General features: G+C 38.0%; 1 protein-coding gene across 3 annotated transcripts in view; it reads right to left on the bottom strand.

Moving 5' to 3' along the window:
• LOC132406856 (neuropilin and tolloid-like protein 2) overlaps window positions 1–21,243 on the bottom strand; it is a 50,956-nt gene that overhangs the window by 7,433 nt on the left and 22,280 nt on the right. For all 3 annotated transcript variants that reach the window (XM_059992928.1, XM_059992926.1, XM_059992927.1), the window contains exons 3-8: window positions 19,951–20,091; window positions 19,432–19,680; window positions 14,027–14,071; window positions 13,789–13,916; window positions 8,522–8,750; window positions 7,447–7,560 (exon numbers count right to left, since the gene is read on the bottom strand). In XM_059992928.1, the coding sequence (XP_059848911.1) occupies window positions 7,447–7,560; window positions 8,522–8,750; window positions 13,789–13,916; window positions 14,027–14,071; window positions 19,432–19,680; window positions 19,951–20,091 (906 nt within the window). The remainder of the gene's footprint in view (window positions 1–7,446; window positions 7,561–8,521; window positions 8,751–13,788; window positions 13,917–14,026; window positions 14,072–19,431; window positions 19,681–19,950; window positions 20,092–21,243) is intronic.

The raw sequence follows: 21,243 nt of genomic DNA, 5'->3' as shown, positions 1-21,243 counted from the left end.
ATTCTATGAACATTCTCATGAACGTGCCCCTTTTTTATTTTATCCATGTTGCTCTCAGTTCCTGAGTCCTACAAAAGAAATAATCTTAGAAAAGAATTTATGTGGAATTTGCACTGTTCTCAAAAAAACTAACACTTCACTGCCCCTTCCTCGAAAGTGCCACTTGATTCCCAACCTCTTTCTTCTCCAAAGTTGTGGTTTGGAAATCTCATGCTCATTTTCCCTCAATATTTTAATCGATTCTTTTTGTTCCCATCTTATTACCAAGAAGGATCTGATCAAAGTCACGACTGATGTATCATGATATGATGACAAATGTCTGCTCACTATCCTTATCATTCTTGGTGTCTGCAAACTTTAATGTACAGTAGTTGAGCATGCCATCCTCACCCAGTGCCTCTGTGTATGGTTCAATGGGAGGAACTGCATTTGTCTGCTTATTGTCACAAGTACCAAGATACAGTGAAAGTTTCTGTCTTGCATACATTCCGTGAAGATCATTTCAAAACATGTACCTCAAGATAGCAAACAGGGAAGAACAATAACAAAGTGCAGAATATATTTATCTAATTAGTTGAAACCAGTGATCATCTTCAAAGGCCCCTCTTCTGTTTACAAACCACCAAAGTTCTGTCCTTGACTATGATTTTTATTCTTCTTCACGCCACACTGAAAATCCAACATCAATCTTCATGTGATCAGTGATGACATTTAGATCTACCTCAACAGCACTTCTTTTGACCCTTCCACTACCCTTAAATTGTCAGTTTACTTGACTTCCTCGACGAATGATGAAAAATTCCATAAATTAATATTTGGAAGAATAAATGTACCATCTTTAGTCCCCATCATTACCTCTGCTCCCTTGTCACTAATTCCACCTGGCATCTGAAACTAACAATATAGAAACTCAGGGTCTTGTTTAATCCAGGGTGCATTTTAATTACATATCCACATTTTCCACCTCTAAAACACTGCCTGAGAGACTGTGCCACAGCTTTTGCTGCTGCAATTTTGATTCATTCATTTGTTATTTCATTTGATTTCCCCAAGGCACGCCTGCCTAGCTTTCTTTGCATTGTTCTCAGTAATCTTCAAGCAATTCAAAACTCTACTGCATTATCAGGCCTATCCAATACCCTTCCACTCGCTGACCAGTGTTGGCTTCTGTTCAGCAAAGGCACTTCTATTAACATCTTATTCTTGTTTTTAAACATCTACATGATTTTAGTCAGCTCCATAGATACAGCCCTGAGATGTCTTTGTTGATCCAGTACTGTCTCTTGATCATTCATGAACTTTATTGTCACTCCATGCTATTACAAGTTGTCCTGGGTAACAAATGGGTTCCATTTTTCCAAACATCTGTAATCAATTTTATCTACAGGTCAGAAAATATCAACCTGGTTACTCTACCTACAATTTTGTAATGAATGACATCAAAAGCTCATAAAACTGATAAAGAATAACAATTACTTAAAGTGGTGAGAGGGAGAGGAAGCTAGCTCTGCTCTTCATAGCCTTAATTTTTGAAATACAGTATCTTTTGATCCACCGTTTATACTCTCCTCAAAACTTACGTCTTATTTTATCTGTCCTTATTTAAACTTGCACAGGTCAGTATCAAACTTTCTTTAATAATGTAAATGCTTTAAGGTACTTTGCTATTATTTCAGTGGAAGCTATTTATGCTTTTGCACCACCGCATATTTCATCCCTTAATGCATCAGTGGAAATATGGAAACTTTTTATTGAATAGGTTTAATAGACCTCGTATAGGTGGGTTGGCTGAGGAGAAAAGGCTGGAGAGGAAAAACTTGAATTGGCTAGAGCAAAATGCTAACCATTGATGGAAATCAATGGGTCAGGTAGCATCTAAGAGGGAAATAGACAGTCAATGTTTCCCATTGAGACCCTTCATCTGGATTGCTCTTCATTTTAGAAGAGAGTAGGGGTTGAGAAATCCTTGCTGAAGAAGTAGGCTTGGATGTGTTAGTGACAAAAGAAGAGCTTGTCATCTTGGTGAGATTGCCTCAGCAACAACGTCTGAAAATCCAGCATCAGTCTTCATTTGTTGATGCAGAGCACTGTGTTGAGGTTGTGTGACACAGTGGCACAGCTGGTAGAGCTGCTGCTTCACACCTCTGGAGACCCAGGTTTGATCCTGACCTTCGGCATTATCTGTGTCCAGTTTGGAAACACCAGATGAAGGCTCTTGACTTTGAAGCATCGACTGACCATTTCTCACCATAGATGCTACCTGAACTCCAGATTCCAGAATCGGCAGTCTTCTTGTGTTTCTTCTGTTGGCTGGTGTATAGAAAGCTGAGAGAGCACTTGATTTAAACAGGTGGGGTCTTGAGAGGTCTTGTGAAATGTAGGAAGGATATTTCTGCTTGTGGGAGAATCTAGAACCAGAAGTTACTGTTTAAAAATATGTGGGGGGAGGATTGGGGGGGGCAGTGGAGTAGTCAACCATTTAATAAAGAACTAGATGGGTACCTGATAAGGAAGAGAGTGAAAAGTTAATGCAGGTCGATGGAAATTTAGAACTAAGGTTGCACTCAGATCAGCCATGATTTTGTAAAATGGCAGAACAGACTTTAGGGGCTAAGTGGTTTTAGTTAATATGTCCATAAACAATGTACTTTTCTGCCATTTTATTTTACTTACATAAAAGAAAGCATGCAACACTAACTACCGACAGCCCAAAAGCCACTTTAGGAAATGAACTGTGTGTTGGATCTAAGATTGTGAAAAATGAAACACTTGCATTGTAATGAATTTCCTACAAGAGACCTGGAGATTTGCAGTTATTGTCAGATGATTTCGTGATTAAGGGAATCATTGAATATGGGATCACTGGAGGAAGGTGGTGCTGTTGTAAAAGATTAGGCATGAGCTTACTGAATGGCAGAGCAAGCACAAGGTGTTGTGCTATTCCACATGTCACATTTTCTGCATTTCCTAAACCAACTGAAGTGATAAGGTCCAGGCCAACAGATCTGCATCTGGGTAGCTTTGATAAACCTGTTTCAGTAATCAGAGAGTGCCTGCATATAAATGGAGAGATGGTCTACTTTATTCATGAATGTTATTGGCTGACATCTTGATTCCCTGAGAGAAATTGTGGATGAATCCAAGTGCACAGGAAACAGAAGGCCAACTGACGAATGGTGTTTGACAGGATTGGAAGGCATAGGACTGTGAGAACTGTTCTACCTTCTATACGTCTGAAAAATATAGCAACCATCTCATTGCTCTGACTTAATTTCCTGAGGATTTTCCAAACTAATAGAGAACTAGATCTTTTATTTTCTCTCCCTAATTTAAATGAATAAAAGTAGACGGTGTTATATTGATGGCAACTCTAGCTCAAGAACTACAGAACTCACCTGCCCTAGTTTACATTATTTAGATTAAATTCAGGCAAATCTTTTAAAAGGCATGGCATTCACACATCCAATTTTTCAACATGCACTGACCTACATACCATTTAATATTAAAATTGCAAATGTTATAAGTGCACCTCAGTCTCTCAGCTTAACAGTTGCAACTAAAGGTCTTTCTAAATGCAAGAATTTTACCACAAAGTGTGAAAATTAAGTGTTGAAATTAAACATGGATAAGCTAAATACATCACCAGGATAACTTTCATTTTTTTTTACCAAAACAGTTGATCTACATACAAAGAGAAGCTATTTATTATCTCACAATACAACAAAGAAATCTAGGACAAAACTTTAAAAAATTGAGTGTCTATATTATTGATGCAGAATGAACGTTCATCAGCTTGAGTTTAATGAATCAGCAATAAAACCATACATGTAGTCGAGTGCGCGGAGTGACAGCAAGCAATTGCCATTCTTCAGAGAAAAATTGCATCCATTATTGGAAAAACCATCAAATGCAATTTATTCTGATGCACTCGCATCTGCACTGCCCCAGTTTATAAAGAGATTTTAGAAAATCGAAGTAATGTAAAATAATGGAGTTGGTTAAACCTTAATAGTTCCTCCAATATATGCTTTCTGAGTTGATGCAATACATCCTCAGCAAATAACTCATAGTGCTTTTCCCAAGTACACACTTAAATTGGTATGACTCACATGAAGGTCTATGCCTTTCTTAATTTAATCAATCACAAGAATATAATGAAAGTCCTGGGAATGACAGATTGTGGATTATAATTGCTTTATGACAATTACCAGTATTTTTTAAACTTGATGTCGCTTTGACAGGGAAAACCAAATGGAGGAACAATTGTGACCTATGAAGCTAAGTTTTTACCCTATTTGTGGTGTCCCCAGATTTACCTGGAGACTGGGATGGAGAGTTTGTCTAGGACAAGTCATTATCCTATATGTTTATTCACTATCATTGACTCCCATGGTAGCAGACGGCAAAGTTACAAATGACTGGAAAGGTAAGTAGAAGCTTACTGGCTCCTTTGGCTTCTGTGGTTCTTCACCTGCTGCTTTTAGAGAATAACTCAAAGGTCTGGATGGCAATAACCACTTGTACCGGCACAGGACTCTTAACTCCTATTTCCATGGCTAATTTTAGAAACATAGAAACATGGAAAACCTACAGCACAATACAGGCCCTTCGGCCCACAATGCTGTGCCGAACGTCCTTACTTTAGAAATTACCTAGGGTTACCCATATTTTTCTGAGTTCCATGTACCTATCCAAGAGCCTCTTAAAAGACTTTATCGTATCTGCCTCCACCACCATCACCGGCAGCCCATTCCATGCACTCACCACTGCATAAAGAACTTACCCCTGACATCTCCTCTGTACTTACTTCCAAGCACCTTAAAACTGTACCCTCTTGTATCAGCCATTTCAGCCCTGAGAAAAAGTCTCTGACTACCCACACAATTGATGCCTCTCATCATCTTGTACACCTCTACCAGGTCACTTCTCATCCTCTGCCGCTCCAAGGAGAAGAGGCTGAGTTCACTGAACTTATTCTCATAAGGCATGCTCCCCAATCTAGGCAACATCCTTTTAAATCTCCTCAACACCCTTTCTATAGTTTCCATATCCCTCCTGTAGCGAGATGACCAGAACTGTGTGCAGTACTCCAAGTGGGTTCTGACCAGGGTCCTATATAGCTGTAAAATTACATCTCGGCTCTTAAACTCAGTCCCACGATTGATGAGGGCCAATGCCCCGTATGCTTTCTTAACTACAGAGTCAACCTGCGTAGCAGCTTTGAGTTGAGCATTGCCTCAACTTTTAGGTTAAAGGTGCTGCTGCTGCCCTGAACCAATTTGTTGTAAGTGAGTATACTTTGGATGCCCAGTTGTTTAGAGGACTAGAAATATTTCCTTTCCCTTTTCAATAGAAGTGTGGCATTGAAAACAGAAATGCAGTCAGACCAACATTACAAATTTCTATTGCAGAAAAAGAATCAATCTCATACCCCTGTCTCTATAAACTTGGCTGAATAGCCTGTGGGATAAAACAAGTTAGATTCCAGGGAGAGATGCGAGATAAAGTGAATGAAGCTGGATACTTGAGGGTTGTCATGGGTTTGGTGTGGTGAATATGAAAGACTGCCCATGACCGCTGGAGGTTCAGGTGCGTAAGAGGCTGTGAACAGGTTGTTGTGTTATTCCAAAGTGGTGAATGGCTGCTGAAGGGTTGTTGGAGCATGACTGGGTTTGGAGGTAAATGTTGCAATTGGTTAATGAGGATCACACTTGTGGAACCATTGTGAAGTGTAAGTTCCTATATTAATGTGAACCAATCTATAGCGTGACTCTACAAACTAGTATCTGCTCAGAAAGGTATCCTTTAAACTACCAGGAAATGGATTTCACTTGTCTCTGCAGAAGTCTGAACATCATAGAAGAAGAGCTAGATGAACTCAGGACTCAAGTGAAAACTCAGGAACTTTGCAATTCATGCATTAAGTCTCCAACTTTTTTAAAGTAACTTCAATTTCAGGCAAGCAATAGAATTTCTAGTATTGCAACATTTGATAGATGTTGATGGGGTTGTGTATCAATAAAGCCTGTTTGTCAGAGTGAGCTACCTATTTAAAACAATATACAGTATATGGTTCACTTCCACCATAGAGTTAGCTTAATCTTGCCATGAAATTAAATCATTAAATTCAGAATTGATATATTGATATAGCATAGTTTGCATGAATGTTTGTGCTAAGCTTTTAATGGCGGCGTTTTATAGGACACCTGAACATTCAGAAACATCATCTCAACAGGCCTTTAGGGATCGGAGGGCAATCTGCAGTTTTAAATGGAAGCTCTATATCCAATCTTTGACAGCAATTTACCGCATATGTAGTGTCCATTAAGATACAATAGTTAATTTAGTTAATAATTGGATGTCTATGCACAGAGCTTATTTGCTTTTGAATTGAATGCTCTTAGCACAACTAGTGTAAGGATGATGGTGTAATACCTCCCCAAGGAGCCCACAAAGTGGTTAATTTTTCCTCACCGCACAGCTGCTCTGATATCAGTTTGAGTCAATCTCGGTAGTTTGGCAAGGGCCATCTCTTAGTATTTAGTTACTTTCTGCCTATATTCCATCATAATGGTAAATATATTGTTTGCTCAATGGCAGTATGTCTATATTGCTATTTGTTCATCTTACGTGTTTATTCGATGTACTGCATCAGAATAATATCACCCACCGAGTACTCTGATCCACAATTAAGCTAACTGATATCTTGGGAACTGACAACATGTTTAACATTCTAGGATTGTTTTTCACAATCTGTGCTTCCACGTAATGAAAATGCCGGAGGATAATAACATTGGGTTTACATTTTGATTTAACTCCCTCGAATGCGCTCCTTCCACCCCTCCTCCAGCTCATATATACCTCCTCTGACCCCACAAACTCCGTGTTGGTGATACCTTTGTAACTTCATATTTGTGACAACAAGAAGGAACAAAATGTTGACTGTATAGATAGACCAATGTTATTAATTGACCAACAATGACAAAGAACAAGGAAAAGCTAAATATCTTCATGGTTAACTCTTAACATCAGCAGTTACACCACTATTGGCTATCTCAGAAGAGGAGCGACATAGGTTTCAACTTGCAAGAGTAGAATATTATTTAACAAATTTTATATCACATTCTAAGTAAGCCAAATGTCCTGTCCATTTTTAGTTGGTGACAGACCACCATTTTGTAACTGAACTGAACTTTTCAGATTTTATTAGGGAATGAAATGAGCTATTAAATCAGACTTCTATATAATGGCTGTGGAAGTGTCAAAACTGGTTAAGATCTGTTAGGCCTGGCAAACCAGTGCTTAATGGAATCTTTGAATGAAATAAATAAACTGATTTAATCCATAAATACAACTGTCGGCGAGAAATGGCCTTTGTCAAGTCTGATGAAAGGAAGACTATTTTTCTTTACAAATGCTCTTACAATGCAAGAGAAACAATGTTACCTTTGCAATGATTTTCATCCCATGGGTACACGCAGTTCTGGACTCCATTACAAACCAACGAATTATTGATGCACATGTTGCTGTGGCAAAAAAATGTGTTGTCTTGGCAGGGAGCTGTGAAACAAAGGTTAGTGTCACTATAAATTATAGCACAGCAACTGCCTTTTAGAATCTTATACAAGCGATGTGGCATAGTATTATGTATGGCCATTTAACCATGAACAAGTAAACACAGTAAATGGACACTTTGAAAAGGTCGTGTCTTTTATGTCCCATTTAGGTAAACTGGTCGTGGCTTCATTATTCACTGAGAGGGAGATTCATTAACCGAATCTCCCTCACAACACTTCAGTTAACAGCATTCTTAAATAGGGGAAATGAATCAGAAAATAGCAAAACTATAATGGAGTGATGTACCATTAAAGCGTGTTATGATGCAGAATATTTTGTACCTTGAGATCCAATTTTTCATGGTGATCTTTTCAGGAATTTATGTGAATCAATTGCTTTTTTAGAATACTGGGACAGAAAGTGTGTCAAGACTATCTGGAATTGTTGATTACTCTGCAGGTGTTAAGTTGACAGAGTTAAAAGTACAAGTTTATCTTCATGCATGAATAATTTACAACATTAGTGTCTACAGGTATGTTGTAAAATACACCGAGACATGAACATAACATGAAAGGGTTTATGGGCTCAGATGTGCTCTTTATTGGTAATGAAAAAACCCTATTGTAGTATGCATTTTTATATACCTAATCTAAATCTGGAAGAGATGATATAACTCTATAAATATCACTGAAAATATTTATAAATGTGGTTTAATAGATATTTTTGCATTCACTTGACTGCTTCTGGTTTGAGAAGGCTGGGGAATCACGTTACACCCAATCATGCAAGTATTGCACTGCATAATTTCCAATCTTGCATTTTTGATATTGATATTAAAATTCTGCTGCCATAGTAGAATGAGGTTGATATTTTGTACAAAACATTACCACCTGAGACAATCTGTTGTGTGAGAATCTCGCAAGAAACTAAATCGTACTAACATCAGCAGGCTGCATTCACTTACGGTCCACAAATGAAGTAAAGAGCATTCGGAATCTGCTGCGCCTACTGCCCTCGTCGGCCCACATGCGGACTACGCCCACCCCAGTTTGCAGCATTACGTCATTGGCTACAGTGCTACAGAACTTGGCCTTTAAGTTTTCAATGGCACTGCTCCCATCGTACACAGCGACAAAATTTCTCTTGCATTCGTTGGAGTGGTGCATTTGATAGTCGATAAAACGTAAATAAATCTGCCAACAGAAAGATGTTGAATTTCAGTAACAGATTTTTCTCTTTGCTGTTCTTTCAAGCTATATTGTTGTATATTGTTCAAGCTATATTGTTCACAGCTAAAGAAAGAGTCAGCAAACAGCAGGACCCTCGCAACCGTGTATCGAGGAGGCTGATGATAACACTTCTCCAATGGTTAACCATTAATAAGTACAGTGGATTCCAGTTAATTAGGCCATTGGTTAACCAGAACAGCTGCTTATTTAGGTCAGCTCTTAAAGAACAAAAACTAATTGAGAAAATGTTTATTTGGGACACTATGCTGCTTAATTGGGGAGGAGACTCTTGCTGAACATTTTCCAACTTGCGTCAGTCATGTGCACTTGTGTGGCCTTTACACTGTGCTTACAGTGAACAGTTTTTGTGTTGGTCTTGAAATATCCATGATTTTTGTCACCGATAGCTGGTGAGCAATAAACAGTAAGACAATTCAGAACTGTTTTGCTCACTGTGGTTTCAAACATTCAGGCTTGGAGATACCAGGGAGTTAAAATGAAACAATTTCACTACTTCAACCAGTTAGGAACTATGGGGAACATGAAGGTATCGACAATCATTTTGAATGTTACAATTAAAATAAAGATTTGGAGAATGCAGTTATCGAAAGCACTGCTTGAAGGCAGTCCACTACCTGCACAAGGTTCTGCACTGATTTTCTACATTTACAGCCAATCAAAAGAATTCTCAGCAAAGGTTGAACGAATCCTCTGTCGATAATTATTTGGAACTAATATACTGTTTTATAGTACTGTCATAATTCTGGTAATGTTCCAATTTATTCTCTATTTCATTTAAATACATAATTTGTTAAACAGTAGTTTGTCTTCTTTTATACCTTTTTAACTATTTCCATGAAGCTTCAGCTAATTGGGGCAGCCGCTTAATTGGGCCAAAATCTACTCGCCCCACTGTGTCCCTATTAAGCAGAATCCACGGTATTTTTGATTTTGAGTGAATTTTTAGACATTTTAAATTTTAGATTTCACGTGTATCAACATGGGCATATTAGACCTGGAGATCCATGATCAAACTGGTATCTCTCAGATCAAACACAATGCTTCTTTTAGTCTGTGTCTGGGGAATAATCCCTCCTGTGCCAGTAAGCCATCAGTCTCCCACATTAAACCAACTTATTCACTGACATACACAGAAATGGACAGATATAAAGACTAAGTATATACTGAACACTGAGCCTGAGAACTATTTCATTGTCAAGTGGTGGACTTTTTCTAAGATTGAAATATAAAGTTTTTGTTTATTACATGCTTGGAATGTTTGAGAATGCCTATCATTGAATGCAGGAAGCTACCTCATGCATTGGCTGCACACTTTGAGAAAGGGTGAAGAGCATCTGTATGCTTGATGTCTGTATGCAGAGAGACTTACAGAAAACTTGGTGACAACGTTGGTCATGGAGTCGTAAGGGAATCAGCTCCTCTGCCCTCTGAGTGCACACATATTAGAAACCACTCATTTCCACTGATCCTATGTTAAGCTTAGGTTTTAATCTCCTCACACTCTCTTCATCTCCCTCCTCAGACTCACACACAGAGCATTCACCTACACATTTTACAGTGGCCAATTAACACACCAACCCACACATCTTTCTGGTACGGGAGGAAAGAGAAAGCAGCTGAGGTATATCCATGCAGTCACAGGTAGAGCACGTGGACTCCATTTAGGCAGCACTGAATTGAACTTGGGCCTCTGGTGCTATTGCTTAGCAGTCCAGCTAACTGAGCTACTATACCACTAGTAGTACAATTTGAGTGTAATGGAACCACTTCACATCAAGGCAGACTGAAATGGGTAATTGAGACCCGTCTTGAATTGGTTAGAAGGTTCCAATTTTGCCTAGTCCACTGTTAAAGAGTGCAAGATAGCTTCCAGGTGATGGCATCTCCCCCTCACCCCCAACTTTCTGCTGATGTCTTAAAGATTGCAGCTCATCTCTTTAACCAAATTACATCACAGCCGGATTTCTCTGTTTGATCAACCCCTTTTGCCTGACCTCCATCAATAATTGCCTAACTGACCAACTTCCTGGTCACCTGGAGCTCAACCTCAACCTCAACTCATCTCTCCATCCTGTTCTGACATCCAACACTGGTACAAACCTCTTATACACTCAACCTGGAGCCCATCTAATATCCTTCACTGAGTAACAAAAGGAAGGGTGCAGAGCATGTTCTGCATCAGATGGTATTCTAAATCACAAAATACTTTAAGCCTCATCCACAGCAAAATTTTACAGCAGGGGTATCTCCTATAAAACTAGGGCAATTGCTGTTCCCATCTCTCCACAATATTACTTAAGACATTCCTTTTAGTGCCAATCTAATTTCTAGACCAGTGTCTCTGCACTGTTGGTTGTGTGCCACAGAAACTATTACCACAATCCAACATTGGTATAGGAAAATAAAGCTGACAAAATATAATTTATCAACATAGATTATCCTGTGTAGCTTTGCAATATTAAGGTAGTTGAGTTACATAGAAATCTACAGCACTTTACAGGTCCTTCGGCCGACAACGTTGTGCTGACCATGTAACCTATTCTAGAAACTACCTAGAATTTCCCTACCACAAAGCCCTCCATTTTTCTAAGCTCTACATACACCTATCTAATAGCCTCTTAAAAGAGCCGATTGTATCCACCTCTACCACCTTCGCTGGCAGTGCATTCCACGCACCCACCACAGGGTGTGGAAAACTTACCTCCGACATCCCCCCTGTACCTACTTCCAAGCACCTTAAAACTATGCCCCCTCGTGTTAGCCATTTCAGCCCTGGGGAAAAGCCTCTGGCTATCTACACAATCAATGCCTCTCATCACCTTATATACCTCTATTAGGTCACCTCTCATCATCCATTGCTCCAAGGAGAAAAGGCCAAGTTTGCAACCTATTATTATAAGGCACACTCTCCAATTCAGGCAACATCCTTGTAAATCTCTTCTGCACTCTTTCAATTGTATCTACATCCTTCCTGTTCTTTTAATATTGGGTGTACAGTCTATATTGTATATTGACATTAAAGGGAGACCATTTGTATAGAAATCTGTGATGCCACTGTGGTTACATTCTTTTCAGTTCCCTTGTGACACAGAATTAAAAGCATTTGCGTTAAAGGAAGATACTTACCCATTCATTTAAAGGTTTGGCAATATAACTATCAGTACACAATAATATTTATTTTTGATATTTTGTATAAAAGAAGTTTGAACACTAATGTTAAATATATATAGTATTAAATGGCCTTTTTATGTAAGACTACGGAATAGTCTCACATTACATATAATATACACTATTATATGCACTTGATTATCTTATATGTAGATATATTTTCCAGTGAAGCAAAACATGAAGAAACCTTAATGAAACTTTTAGAAAACGCATTTATATTCTGTAACATGTCTGTTGATTACAAGGAATAGTTTAGTCGTATTTTAATTATCTCTTCCAGCATTAATTGAAAACGTTTCTTAGTGTTAGCCTCTAAGTCTTATCTAATGCTAATCTGCATAAGACAAATTCCAGTAATCAATGTTGACTTATGGATAAACTTAATCGTTCAATACTAAATCTAAATGAACTAGCTTAGTCTCATGGGATCCCAGTGCCACCGAGTAATGAATTGTATCTATCATGCATGATGGAGTAAATTGTTTATCATACTTAGAAACAGCAGAGCTTTCGACGTCAATGACAATTAAAGTAATTCATGTAAGTTACTATACTGCCCAAGGTATAATTAGTTGTTCAAACTAGAAACTTTGGTACTGATTGTATTATTCTGCAGGACATGACAAGCATACTTGAAGAAAATATCAAATGGCTACCTGCCAAATAAGAAAGTAGAATGATTGAATATAATTTTTAAATAGTGGTTGGAGGTCAAATGACAGTTGACTTGCAAATTCCAATTTCCCTGCCTCAGGGACAATTCCTATTAATCAGTAATGAAAACAAATGACTTTTAGTAGAGTAAGCAATCTTTTCAAAATTATATCAATGTATGGTTGCAAATGTATATTAGCCAGGTAGAATTTTTTCTCTCTGGCAGCATTGTTCTTTATGCTATTTATGTAATATCATTTTTCTGTAATAGGTTTCAGGCTGTAATATGTTGGGATGATATTGGTATTCATTACACTGAGGCTATAGATATTTTAATATTAAATATTAGCCTATTACATCACATTTGATGAAATTTCTTGATAATCAAAGTAAACTGCATAGCTATATTTTGAGCTGTGAAATTAACTAATTTTCTCACATATTTTCACTAAAGCAAATCAGTCTGGAAAGTACTAGAGAAAATGCACTAATACACTACTTCCAATATTGCATTTAAACTGAAGAAAAACTTTTAATAATAGATTGAGATTAATTTCAATTGATTCTTAAGAAGAACAGTGGTATAGTGCGTGGATTGCTACAATCCCATAGTCACAATATAAAATTGTAGAACAACCCATAAAACTAAATTATGCACCAATTAATAGCGTAAACTGAAGGAAACATTACTTTCAGAATGTAATTTTCCTGTTAGCATTTATTATTTTAATAAGTGTGCAAGTGAGAGAGATCTACAAATGTTTTTCTATCTTTGATATTTTTTCTGGTATTAACAGCGGAAGCTTCTTTGGATTTTCTTAATGTGCCATTTGTGAGCATAGTTTAAAATCATTTCCAAGGAAGATCAATCAGAGTAAGTTAAGCTTCCTTGCTATCGACTTTCAATCCTTAGAGATTTGAATTTATTGCAGAACTCGAAACAATGTGGATAACTCAGCAATGATTTCAGTATAATCTATGCCACTCCATACTTATAACAAGACTAACAAATATACTCATAAACAGTATCCTCTTCATTTTGAACTAGCCTGGGCAAAAATTGCTATGATATTTTTGGTCTAAACATCTTATACCAAATGCTCTAGCATACAAGTCTCTCATTGAACATTGCCCTGTGTAAAGTGGAAGTGTAACATACTTTAGATTTTGCAGGGGCTCTAATTGTCCAGATGCAGTCAATGGCTTCTCCTGGTTTTATTTTCCCCTCCTTTTCCACTTGACTGGAGTATATGATCCCATCGGACCCTGATAACTGAAACTGGCAATCTGGAGAGACAGATTGGTAAGAGTGATTAGGAAAAAAAAGAAAACATTGAGATTTTATTCAATTAGGCTCATGTTAAGGAGTCAATTTGAACATGTAAGGGTTATCATACCTGGAATAGGATTCAGGATTCCACCAAGATAGATAAAGTCAGGATCTGAAAAAATAGGACCATTTGATTGTTTTGTCACCTTACAACTAACATTCAGATTTAAAATATTTTGCTTTATTTTGTTTGAAGGAACATGACACTAAGCAATATGATAGAGCAACACACACAAAATGTTGAAGGAACTCAGCAAGTGACCTATGGAAAGGAATAAACTGTTCATGTTTTGTGCCGAGACTCACATCTGGACTAGAAATGAAGGGGGTGGAAGTCAAAATAGGAAGGTCGAGGGAAGGGAAGGGGTACAAAATGGCAGGTGATAGCAGCAGAGATTACAGAGGGGCAGCAGAGTGAGAGGTACTTGCTGAATTCCTATCAAATAGAAGATTCAATCTTCTTGATGCATACCTTAAAGAGACTTTGCAATGGAGCAAGAAATCATAAACATAAGCGATTCTGCAGTTGCTGGAAATCTAGAGCAACACACACAAAGTGCTACAGAAACTCAGCAGAAGGCAATATCTAAAGAAGGGAAGTGGTCATGGTTCTAAAAGACCAATCACCACATTTCTGGGACATTGATATTCTGGTTTCTTGGGAACAGAATTGGATACAGGGATAATTGGTCAACATTTGGATTAGGGTGCCATGATATAGAATATTAATATGTATTCTTCCAGTAACATTTTGGGGTTATTTTTGATTAAGCAACCCAATGCTTAATCTATAACAGCAGATTTCATAAGGGGTAAACTTAACAAGTAACTTGCTCATTATCTCTCAAAAGATTCTCCTCCATCAAGTCAGCATTGCAAAACAATACTTACTTCTTGCTTGAATGGATGGGCTGGAACCACATAAAAAAGACGTGTGATCATCCCGGTCTCAGCAATACACTTGATTGTTATTGGTGCTCTGCACTCATGATTCAGTTACATCACTTCATCTTGAGAAAGATTCCTCTAAGATATCTCCCTTCTCCACAAATCCCTGTTGCAATATTGCGAAAGCACAGGCTCCCCTTCAGGTTAGATTGCATCATGGAAGGAACAACTAAGAGCTCCTTCTCTTTTGCTGGAACGAGTTACTTGACATCATTGTTGGTGGTTGATACATCCAGAAAAGAATAACTCTTTATTATCCACTAATCTCTTTACTACACTAATTCATCTTGTACTATCACCCCTTTTATCACTTAAAATCTCCTGCATTTCACTAGATCATGGAGCATCCTTTTTCCCCCTCTTGTTTTTGCTCTTTCCTGTTTCTGGATCTGAAAGCATCTTTAATTTTGAACATTTTGGCAACATCTGTTTCTCTTCTCACCATGCTGCCTAGGCTGCTGAGAATTTCAGCATTTTCTGTTTTTATTTCACATTTCCATCATCTGCATGATTCTAGTTTTGTTTTATTGCTGGTGCATACACTCCATCTGGGGGCTGGAATGGCTGGGATTCTACACTTCAACAAAATGTAGCCATAGAGGTGAAGGAGATTTATAAGATGATGACAAGAATATAATTGGTACCTTTGACAATTATGAGGAGCTGCACATCACATTTGACAGTGTTTTAATCTTTTGCCAGAAAACATCTCCAGATTTAGCCTGCTTTTGATGAATAGAATTTTGCTGACATCATTGATGTACGTCTGACTACCAGTAACTGAAGTGTCACTAGCTGGATCAATGTTCATACAGCTAGGCTGATCATTAACTTTAATATTAAAATTACCGTATTTCTCACTAATATGGTATCTATGCTATTTAGGTTTTATATCTCTTTAATCAGCTTAATTATGGACAAGTCAGAGTGCCTGTCAGGACACTGAGTTTAGGAGCTGAGACATTATGTTGCAGTTGTAGAAGCCGAAGGTGAAGCTGCACTTGGAATCCTAAGTTCAGTATTAGTCACCCTTTTATAGGAAGGAAGTGGTTAGACTGAAGAAACAGAAAAGACCTACAAGGATGATATTAAGAGAGGCTAGATCTTTATTCCTTGGAACATAGGAGAATGAGGGGATGACCTTAGAGAAATGTTTAAAATTATGAGAGGTGTGGGTAAAAGAGATAGCAACAATGTCTTCCGCAGGCGAGGAGAGTCCAAAACCAAGTGGCATCAATTTAGGTTGAAGGGGGGAAAGATTTAAAAGGGACCTAAGGGTCAACCTTTCCATGCAGAGGTTAGCGAGTATCTGGAACGAGCTGCCAGAAGCAGCGGTCGAGGCAGGTACAAGAGTGTTACTTAAGAAGCACTTGAGCAGGTAGGTGGAGGGGTGGGGCTTAGACTGACATCGGCCAAACACAGGAAATTGGGACTAGCTGGGTGAGCACCCTGGCTGACATGCACTTGTTGGGCTGAAGGGCTATATCTCTCAATGAGTCTTATAACTCTAGGTCTCTCTTTTGTGGCTTCTCCCCCACCCCCCTTCAAATTAAGAACCTAATTGGGGACCTACTGCAAACCTCTGGCTTGCAGGCTTGGGTCTGGTCTTACACGTGCTAAGTACCATTTCTTCTTGAAGTTGGACTCCCTCACTGCTGTGAAGTGGCATACTCATCATGGACGATCTCCAGCATATTAGTAACTATGAGACCTCTCATTTGCACCAAAATCACTCACATCATTAACACTTCACCACAGCTGAAATCCTTTAGCGTGTCTGGAAATAACGTCTGTCAATGTGGTGAGTTTATATGTGTGCTTAAACTATCGGTCTTGTGCATTTAATTAGCTAGACTTGTTTGCTGTAAAAGGGGACACAAATTTGCCTTGCAGTAGTCAATGCAGGTGAAAATGACAGTGAAAAGGCAAATTCTTCAGCACAACGGTAGTATGATCAGTGGTCTCACCTGCCCTTTAGCTACTGGTTATGAATTTCTGCAGCCACCCATGGTGCCAGTTTACTAGAATTCTATCGTCTACAATCATGTCATTGAGCTAAAAAACGTTTGTGTTGTTTGCCATCAGAAATCCGCTGTTGTGGATTTCTCATTCTTCAGTCAGAATAAATACGCTCTCCTGTTCTCATAGAGGAATGCTTCACCCTCTTTGTCACTTTCACCAGTATCACTTATCTCCATCTCTTCTACTTAAGTCTGATAAACACCTGAATTCCTGAGTTGGGTATGTGAGCTCCAGCCTCGATTTGTTCCTGTCTTAATAGTTACAAAGCTTACACTTAACAATCAGTATGCCCTGCTCCTTATTTCTCCTGTGCTTGAGTATGAGGCCAAGTCTTGTCATTTCTGGTCTTCAGTGGTGGCAAACCTATGGCACGCACAAGAAATATATTGGCGTGCAGGCCCTGAATTCTATAAGCTCCACCCATAAAAAATAATACATAATGATTATCTTTACTCCCAAATGAAGAAGTGAATGTTTTTTTTGACAGCAGTGAGATGTTTTCACAGGAAATATCTCGAGCTGGTTTGGCACAAGCTAGACTATTGCAAGAACATGTGACATGACATGTTATGAAATCCTCACAGACCTGGTGTACACGTCAGTATTTGGATTGTAAACAGTTGGGCTAGTTGGCATTGACTTCACTCTGCTTGTATGCTCTCCTTTTGTCATTTGTGAGTGAATGCTAGTTATTCAGTGATAATCATGGTAAATACTGCAGGTAGTTTAGCACTTCCATTTCTTTTGCAATGGCAATGTTACCAGTATTTTCATCAACATATTTCCATGAGTCATTAGTTTCAATCATAAACTAGGTCAAATTAAATTATAGGAGTAGACTTACTGATGAAACTAGTGTGCAACTCTCAAAACAACCAAATATACACCAGATATAAAACATTTGTCATCATTAGTTCACCAACAAAAGTCTCATTGAGAGTAATGAGTGTTTATGTTTCTTTCCCTGATCTTTCATGAATATGCACCAAAGCTGATAGTTTCACATTCACATTACTGATGTTATAGATTATATATTAATACTTTTTTAATGTTTTCTAAAATACTTCATTTATTTCAATCTGTCTCTATTATATTTTTATTTATAGTAAAACAATAAATACATGCAAACATGCAACAGGACTCATCCTTTTTCCTTATAAAAAGTCTATAATTATTGTTACAGGTTGAGTACCCCTTATCCTAAATGCTTGGGGCCAGAAGTGTTTTGCATTTTTGGATTTTAGAATACATAACGGGATAGCCTGAGATTGCCATTATTTCCAACTCTGAATTTACGTGCTAGCAGTAAGCAATATTTATCTTACACTTGTTCAACACACGTGTGTACTTAACAGTCAAGTTATTACATACCATTAATAAAATGAAAATAAATGTGTGCAGGGGCAGCTCTGCAGCATCGGGAGAGAATACCTGAATCAGTTGTTGATCAACAACAAAGAACAGCAGGCTTTCAGTCTCCACCTATGATGCCATGATTTGTTTAAAAGGTTACAGTACTCTGTAGTTATATTTTGCCTTTTTTTGGGTGTTTATGTAAGGTATAAAACAATTGGCATTGTAGACTTGCTCTGGTGTTAGATTTTCATCAGTGACGATCTTCATAAATTTATTAATACTTAGTGATCAGCAGATGCTTTATCTTTTGATTATCTTCAAAATCCTTAATATCTTTAAAAATTCAATGTCGTGCCTTTTCTGAAATTTCTACAAGCTGTATGCCGAACATTCACAATTGCCTTCCATTTTCAGTTTGTAGTGATAGTTATTTGCTTGTTTCATAAACAGCATACCATTAAGCAGCATGTGTTCACTCCAATGCTGACAAATCCATTCTTTCGAAAGACGACTGAGATCTTAATTTCTCACTTTATGCAGTGTTTTTTTTTTAAAAAATCATTAACTTCTGTTCATTACGTATGTGAAGCGGCTTCGCAGAACTGTCTGTGATGCCCAGAGACTAGTACATCGCCTGGGAACCCAACCAGCGCCTTGTGGCATTTTCCATTTGTCGGCACTCAAAAAAAAATTGGATTTCAGATCTTTTCAGATTTGGGAATTTCAGATAAGGTGTACCCAGCCTGTTACCATGGTGCACAAGAGAACTTTTTTAGAAAATTAATACCAATTTGGGCACATACTCTCAGAAAGGTTCACCACCCCTACTGAAGATTTTAGATTTGCCCAACTTCTACGATGATACAGAAACCTGACGTATTCAAGAATATTTCAAAAGATTTTTCTCTCTATCGCATCCTCATCACTTGTGTCAGGCATAAGCCATGTGAAGTTTATTATATGTTTATATATATACAGTTTTGTAGAAGTTACATATGGAAAACACAGAGAGCTCCAAAAGGTGTATCTGGTTACTTAAGGTCTTTCTCAGACGTGCATAATGATATACGTTTAACCAAATGTGTCATTCAATGATATTATACATATTTACTCAGACCACAGTGCACATTGTGGTAAATTAGTTACCTGGTACAAAAGTGTATTTGGCTCGAAATCCAAAGCCTTCTAATTCTTCATCTGAGGTAAATTTTACCCATAAGAATCTTCCAGATGATTTAATGAGTGATGGAGCTTGCTGACCACAGTAATGGTTTATGAGATGAGAGAATCCAAATGGTCCATCCCTGACTTCCAAGTTGTCAAATCGACAGTCCCAGGAAGGTTCAATGCTATAGGGCTCATCGAACGTGAGTTCAATTCTTTGACGAGGGGCCGCTGCAGATACAACAAAATGCTAATAAACGTATGTAGTTCTGACAAGGCTAGGATTACCTCAGATATCAAGGTTATCAGTGAACTAAGTAATCTTGTCATTTTCTGGAACATTTTGAACAAGAGTGGAAAATACCAATTACAGTTTAGCAGTTGTAACAAATTATACGGAGTCACTCTTCAACTAAATACTGTAGTTAATCCCTTATATACTGTGAAAACATCTTTGTAGGGCACTGACGCCAGGCTTCGAGCAAGTGGAAATTGCATTACCTTCCAGAATGTAGATGCATTCTCTGTTGGGAGGGTAGGCATTTGGGTAATTTGGTGAAGCAAAATATCCGCCATTGTCATTCCGGACCCAAACTCCGCATTGTTTTCCTGACTTATGATGTGGTATGAAGTTCTGTCCTTCTGTAAGAATGAAGCAAATACACTTTACTTTGTTTTACACTCAAAGCTCAGTGTGTGGCAGGCTGGTGTATGCTTGGGACATGGCTGTTGCTAAATGCATTGACTAGAGATTGATGAATTAGTTTGATAGCTGATATAACAATGTGTCTGAAACACAGTGCTGAATACATTGCAGTCAAAACACCAACTTCACGATTAACGTGACAGTAGCATGTACCCAGCAATGACCACACTACCTATAGAAACAAGGAGAGATGTGCTCTACTCACTGGCAATCAAGCAGTCATTTTAATAAACTCTCAAAAGCCATTAGACCAGATAATTATGTTAGTCAATGCTGGGACTTAAGCTTCAAGGACATTACTGTAGTGATCCAAAGAATCAATCAGTTCATTCATGCAGTTGTCAGGGAACACAATGTCAAATGTAACGGCCATTGAAACTGTCATATTTCTCCAATTTCCATATCAGCTGACCAGTCAGGACTCAATTCTAACTTCTGTGGTTCATTCCACTTTTTGAGGCTCACCAATATAGCAGAACACACGCTTATGTCTCACAGCCCATGCAGGGCAAAACGTGTACATGTCTAAGACAGTTAGATCAGTGTGGCAAATACAAGGCTGAAGATGATGAACAATATCTGCCACCCACTTTGGAAAAGTACATAGTTTTATCACAGTCATAAGTAATCATAGTTGTGCACCTCTTTTGTAGCTACATAGAATTAAATGTCAACAATGCTAACCAGCAACACACACTATCCTTTAACCTTGATATAAGGATTCTTCTCATATATTAGGTTTTCCAAAGGAATCATGTCTTGATCAAAGGTTTTCTAGTCACCTTGGTTAAAATACTTCGATGAGTGGATCATTGTTTGTGTTATAATTGATCTGTTGATTGTCAGGAGACTTCATGAGTACCATGTGAAGTCAAAGCAAAGGAAACATGTCTTTGAATTGAATTGACTTTATTACTTACATCCTTTACATACCTGAGGAGTAAAAACCTTTACATTATGTCTCCATCTAAATGTGCAATGTGCAATTTATAGTAATATGTAATAAATAGTATGCACAAAAGGACAGTCAATAAAACATGGAAATACAGTTCTATCAGCGTGAATTAATCAGCCTGATGGCCTGGTGG

The sequence above is a fragment of the Hypanus sabinus genome, chromosome 17, assembly GCF_030144855.1.
Source record: "Hypanus sabinus isolate sHypSab1 chromosome 17, sHypSab1.hap1, whole genome shotgun sequence".
NCBI classification, from domain to species: domain Eukaryota; kingdom Metazoa; phylum Chordata; class Chondrichthyes; order Myliobatiformes; family Dasyatidae; genus Hypanus; species Hypanus sabinus.
This window is presented reverse-complemented; position numbering and strand designations above follow the sequence as displayed.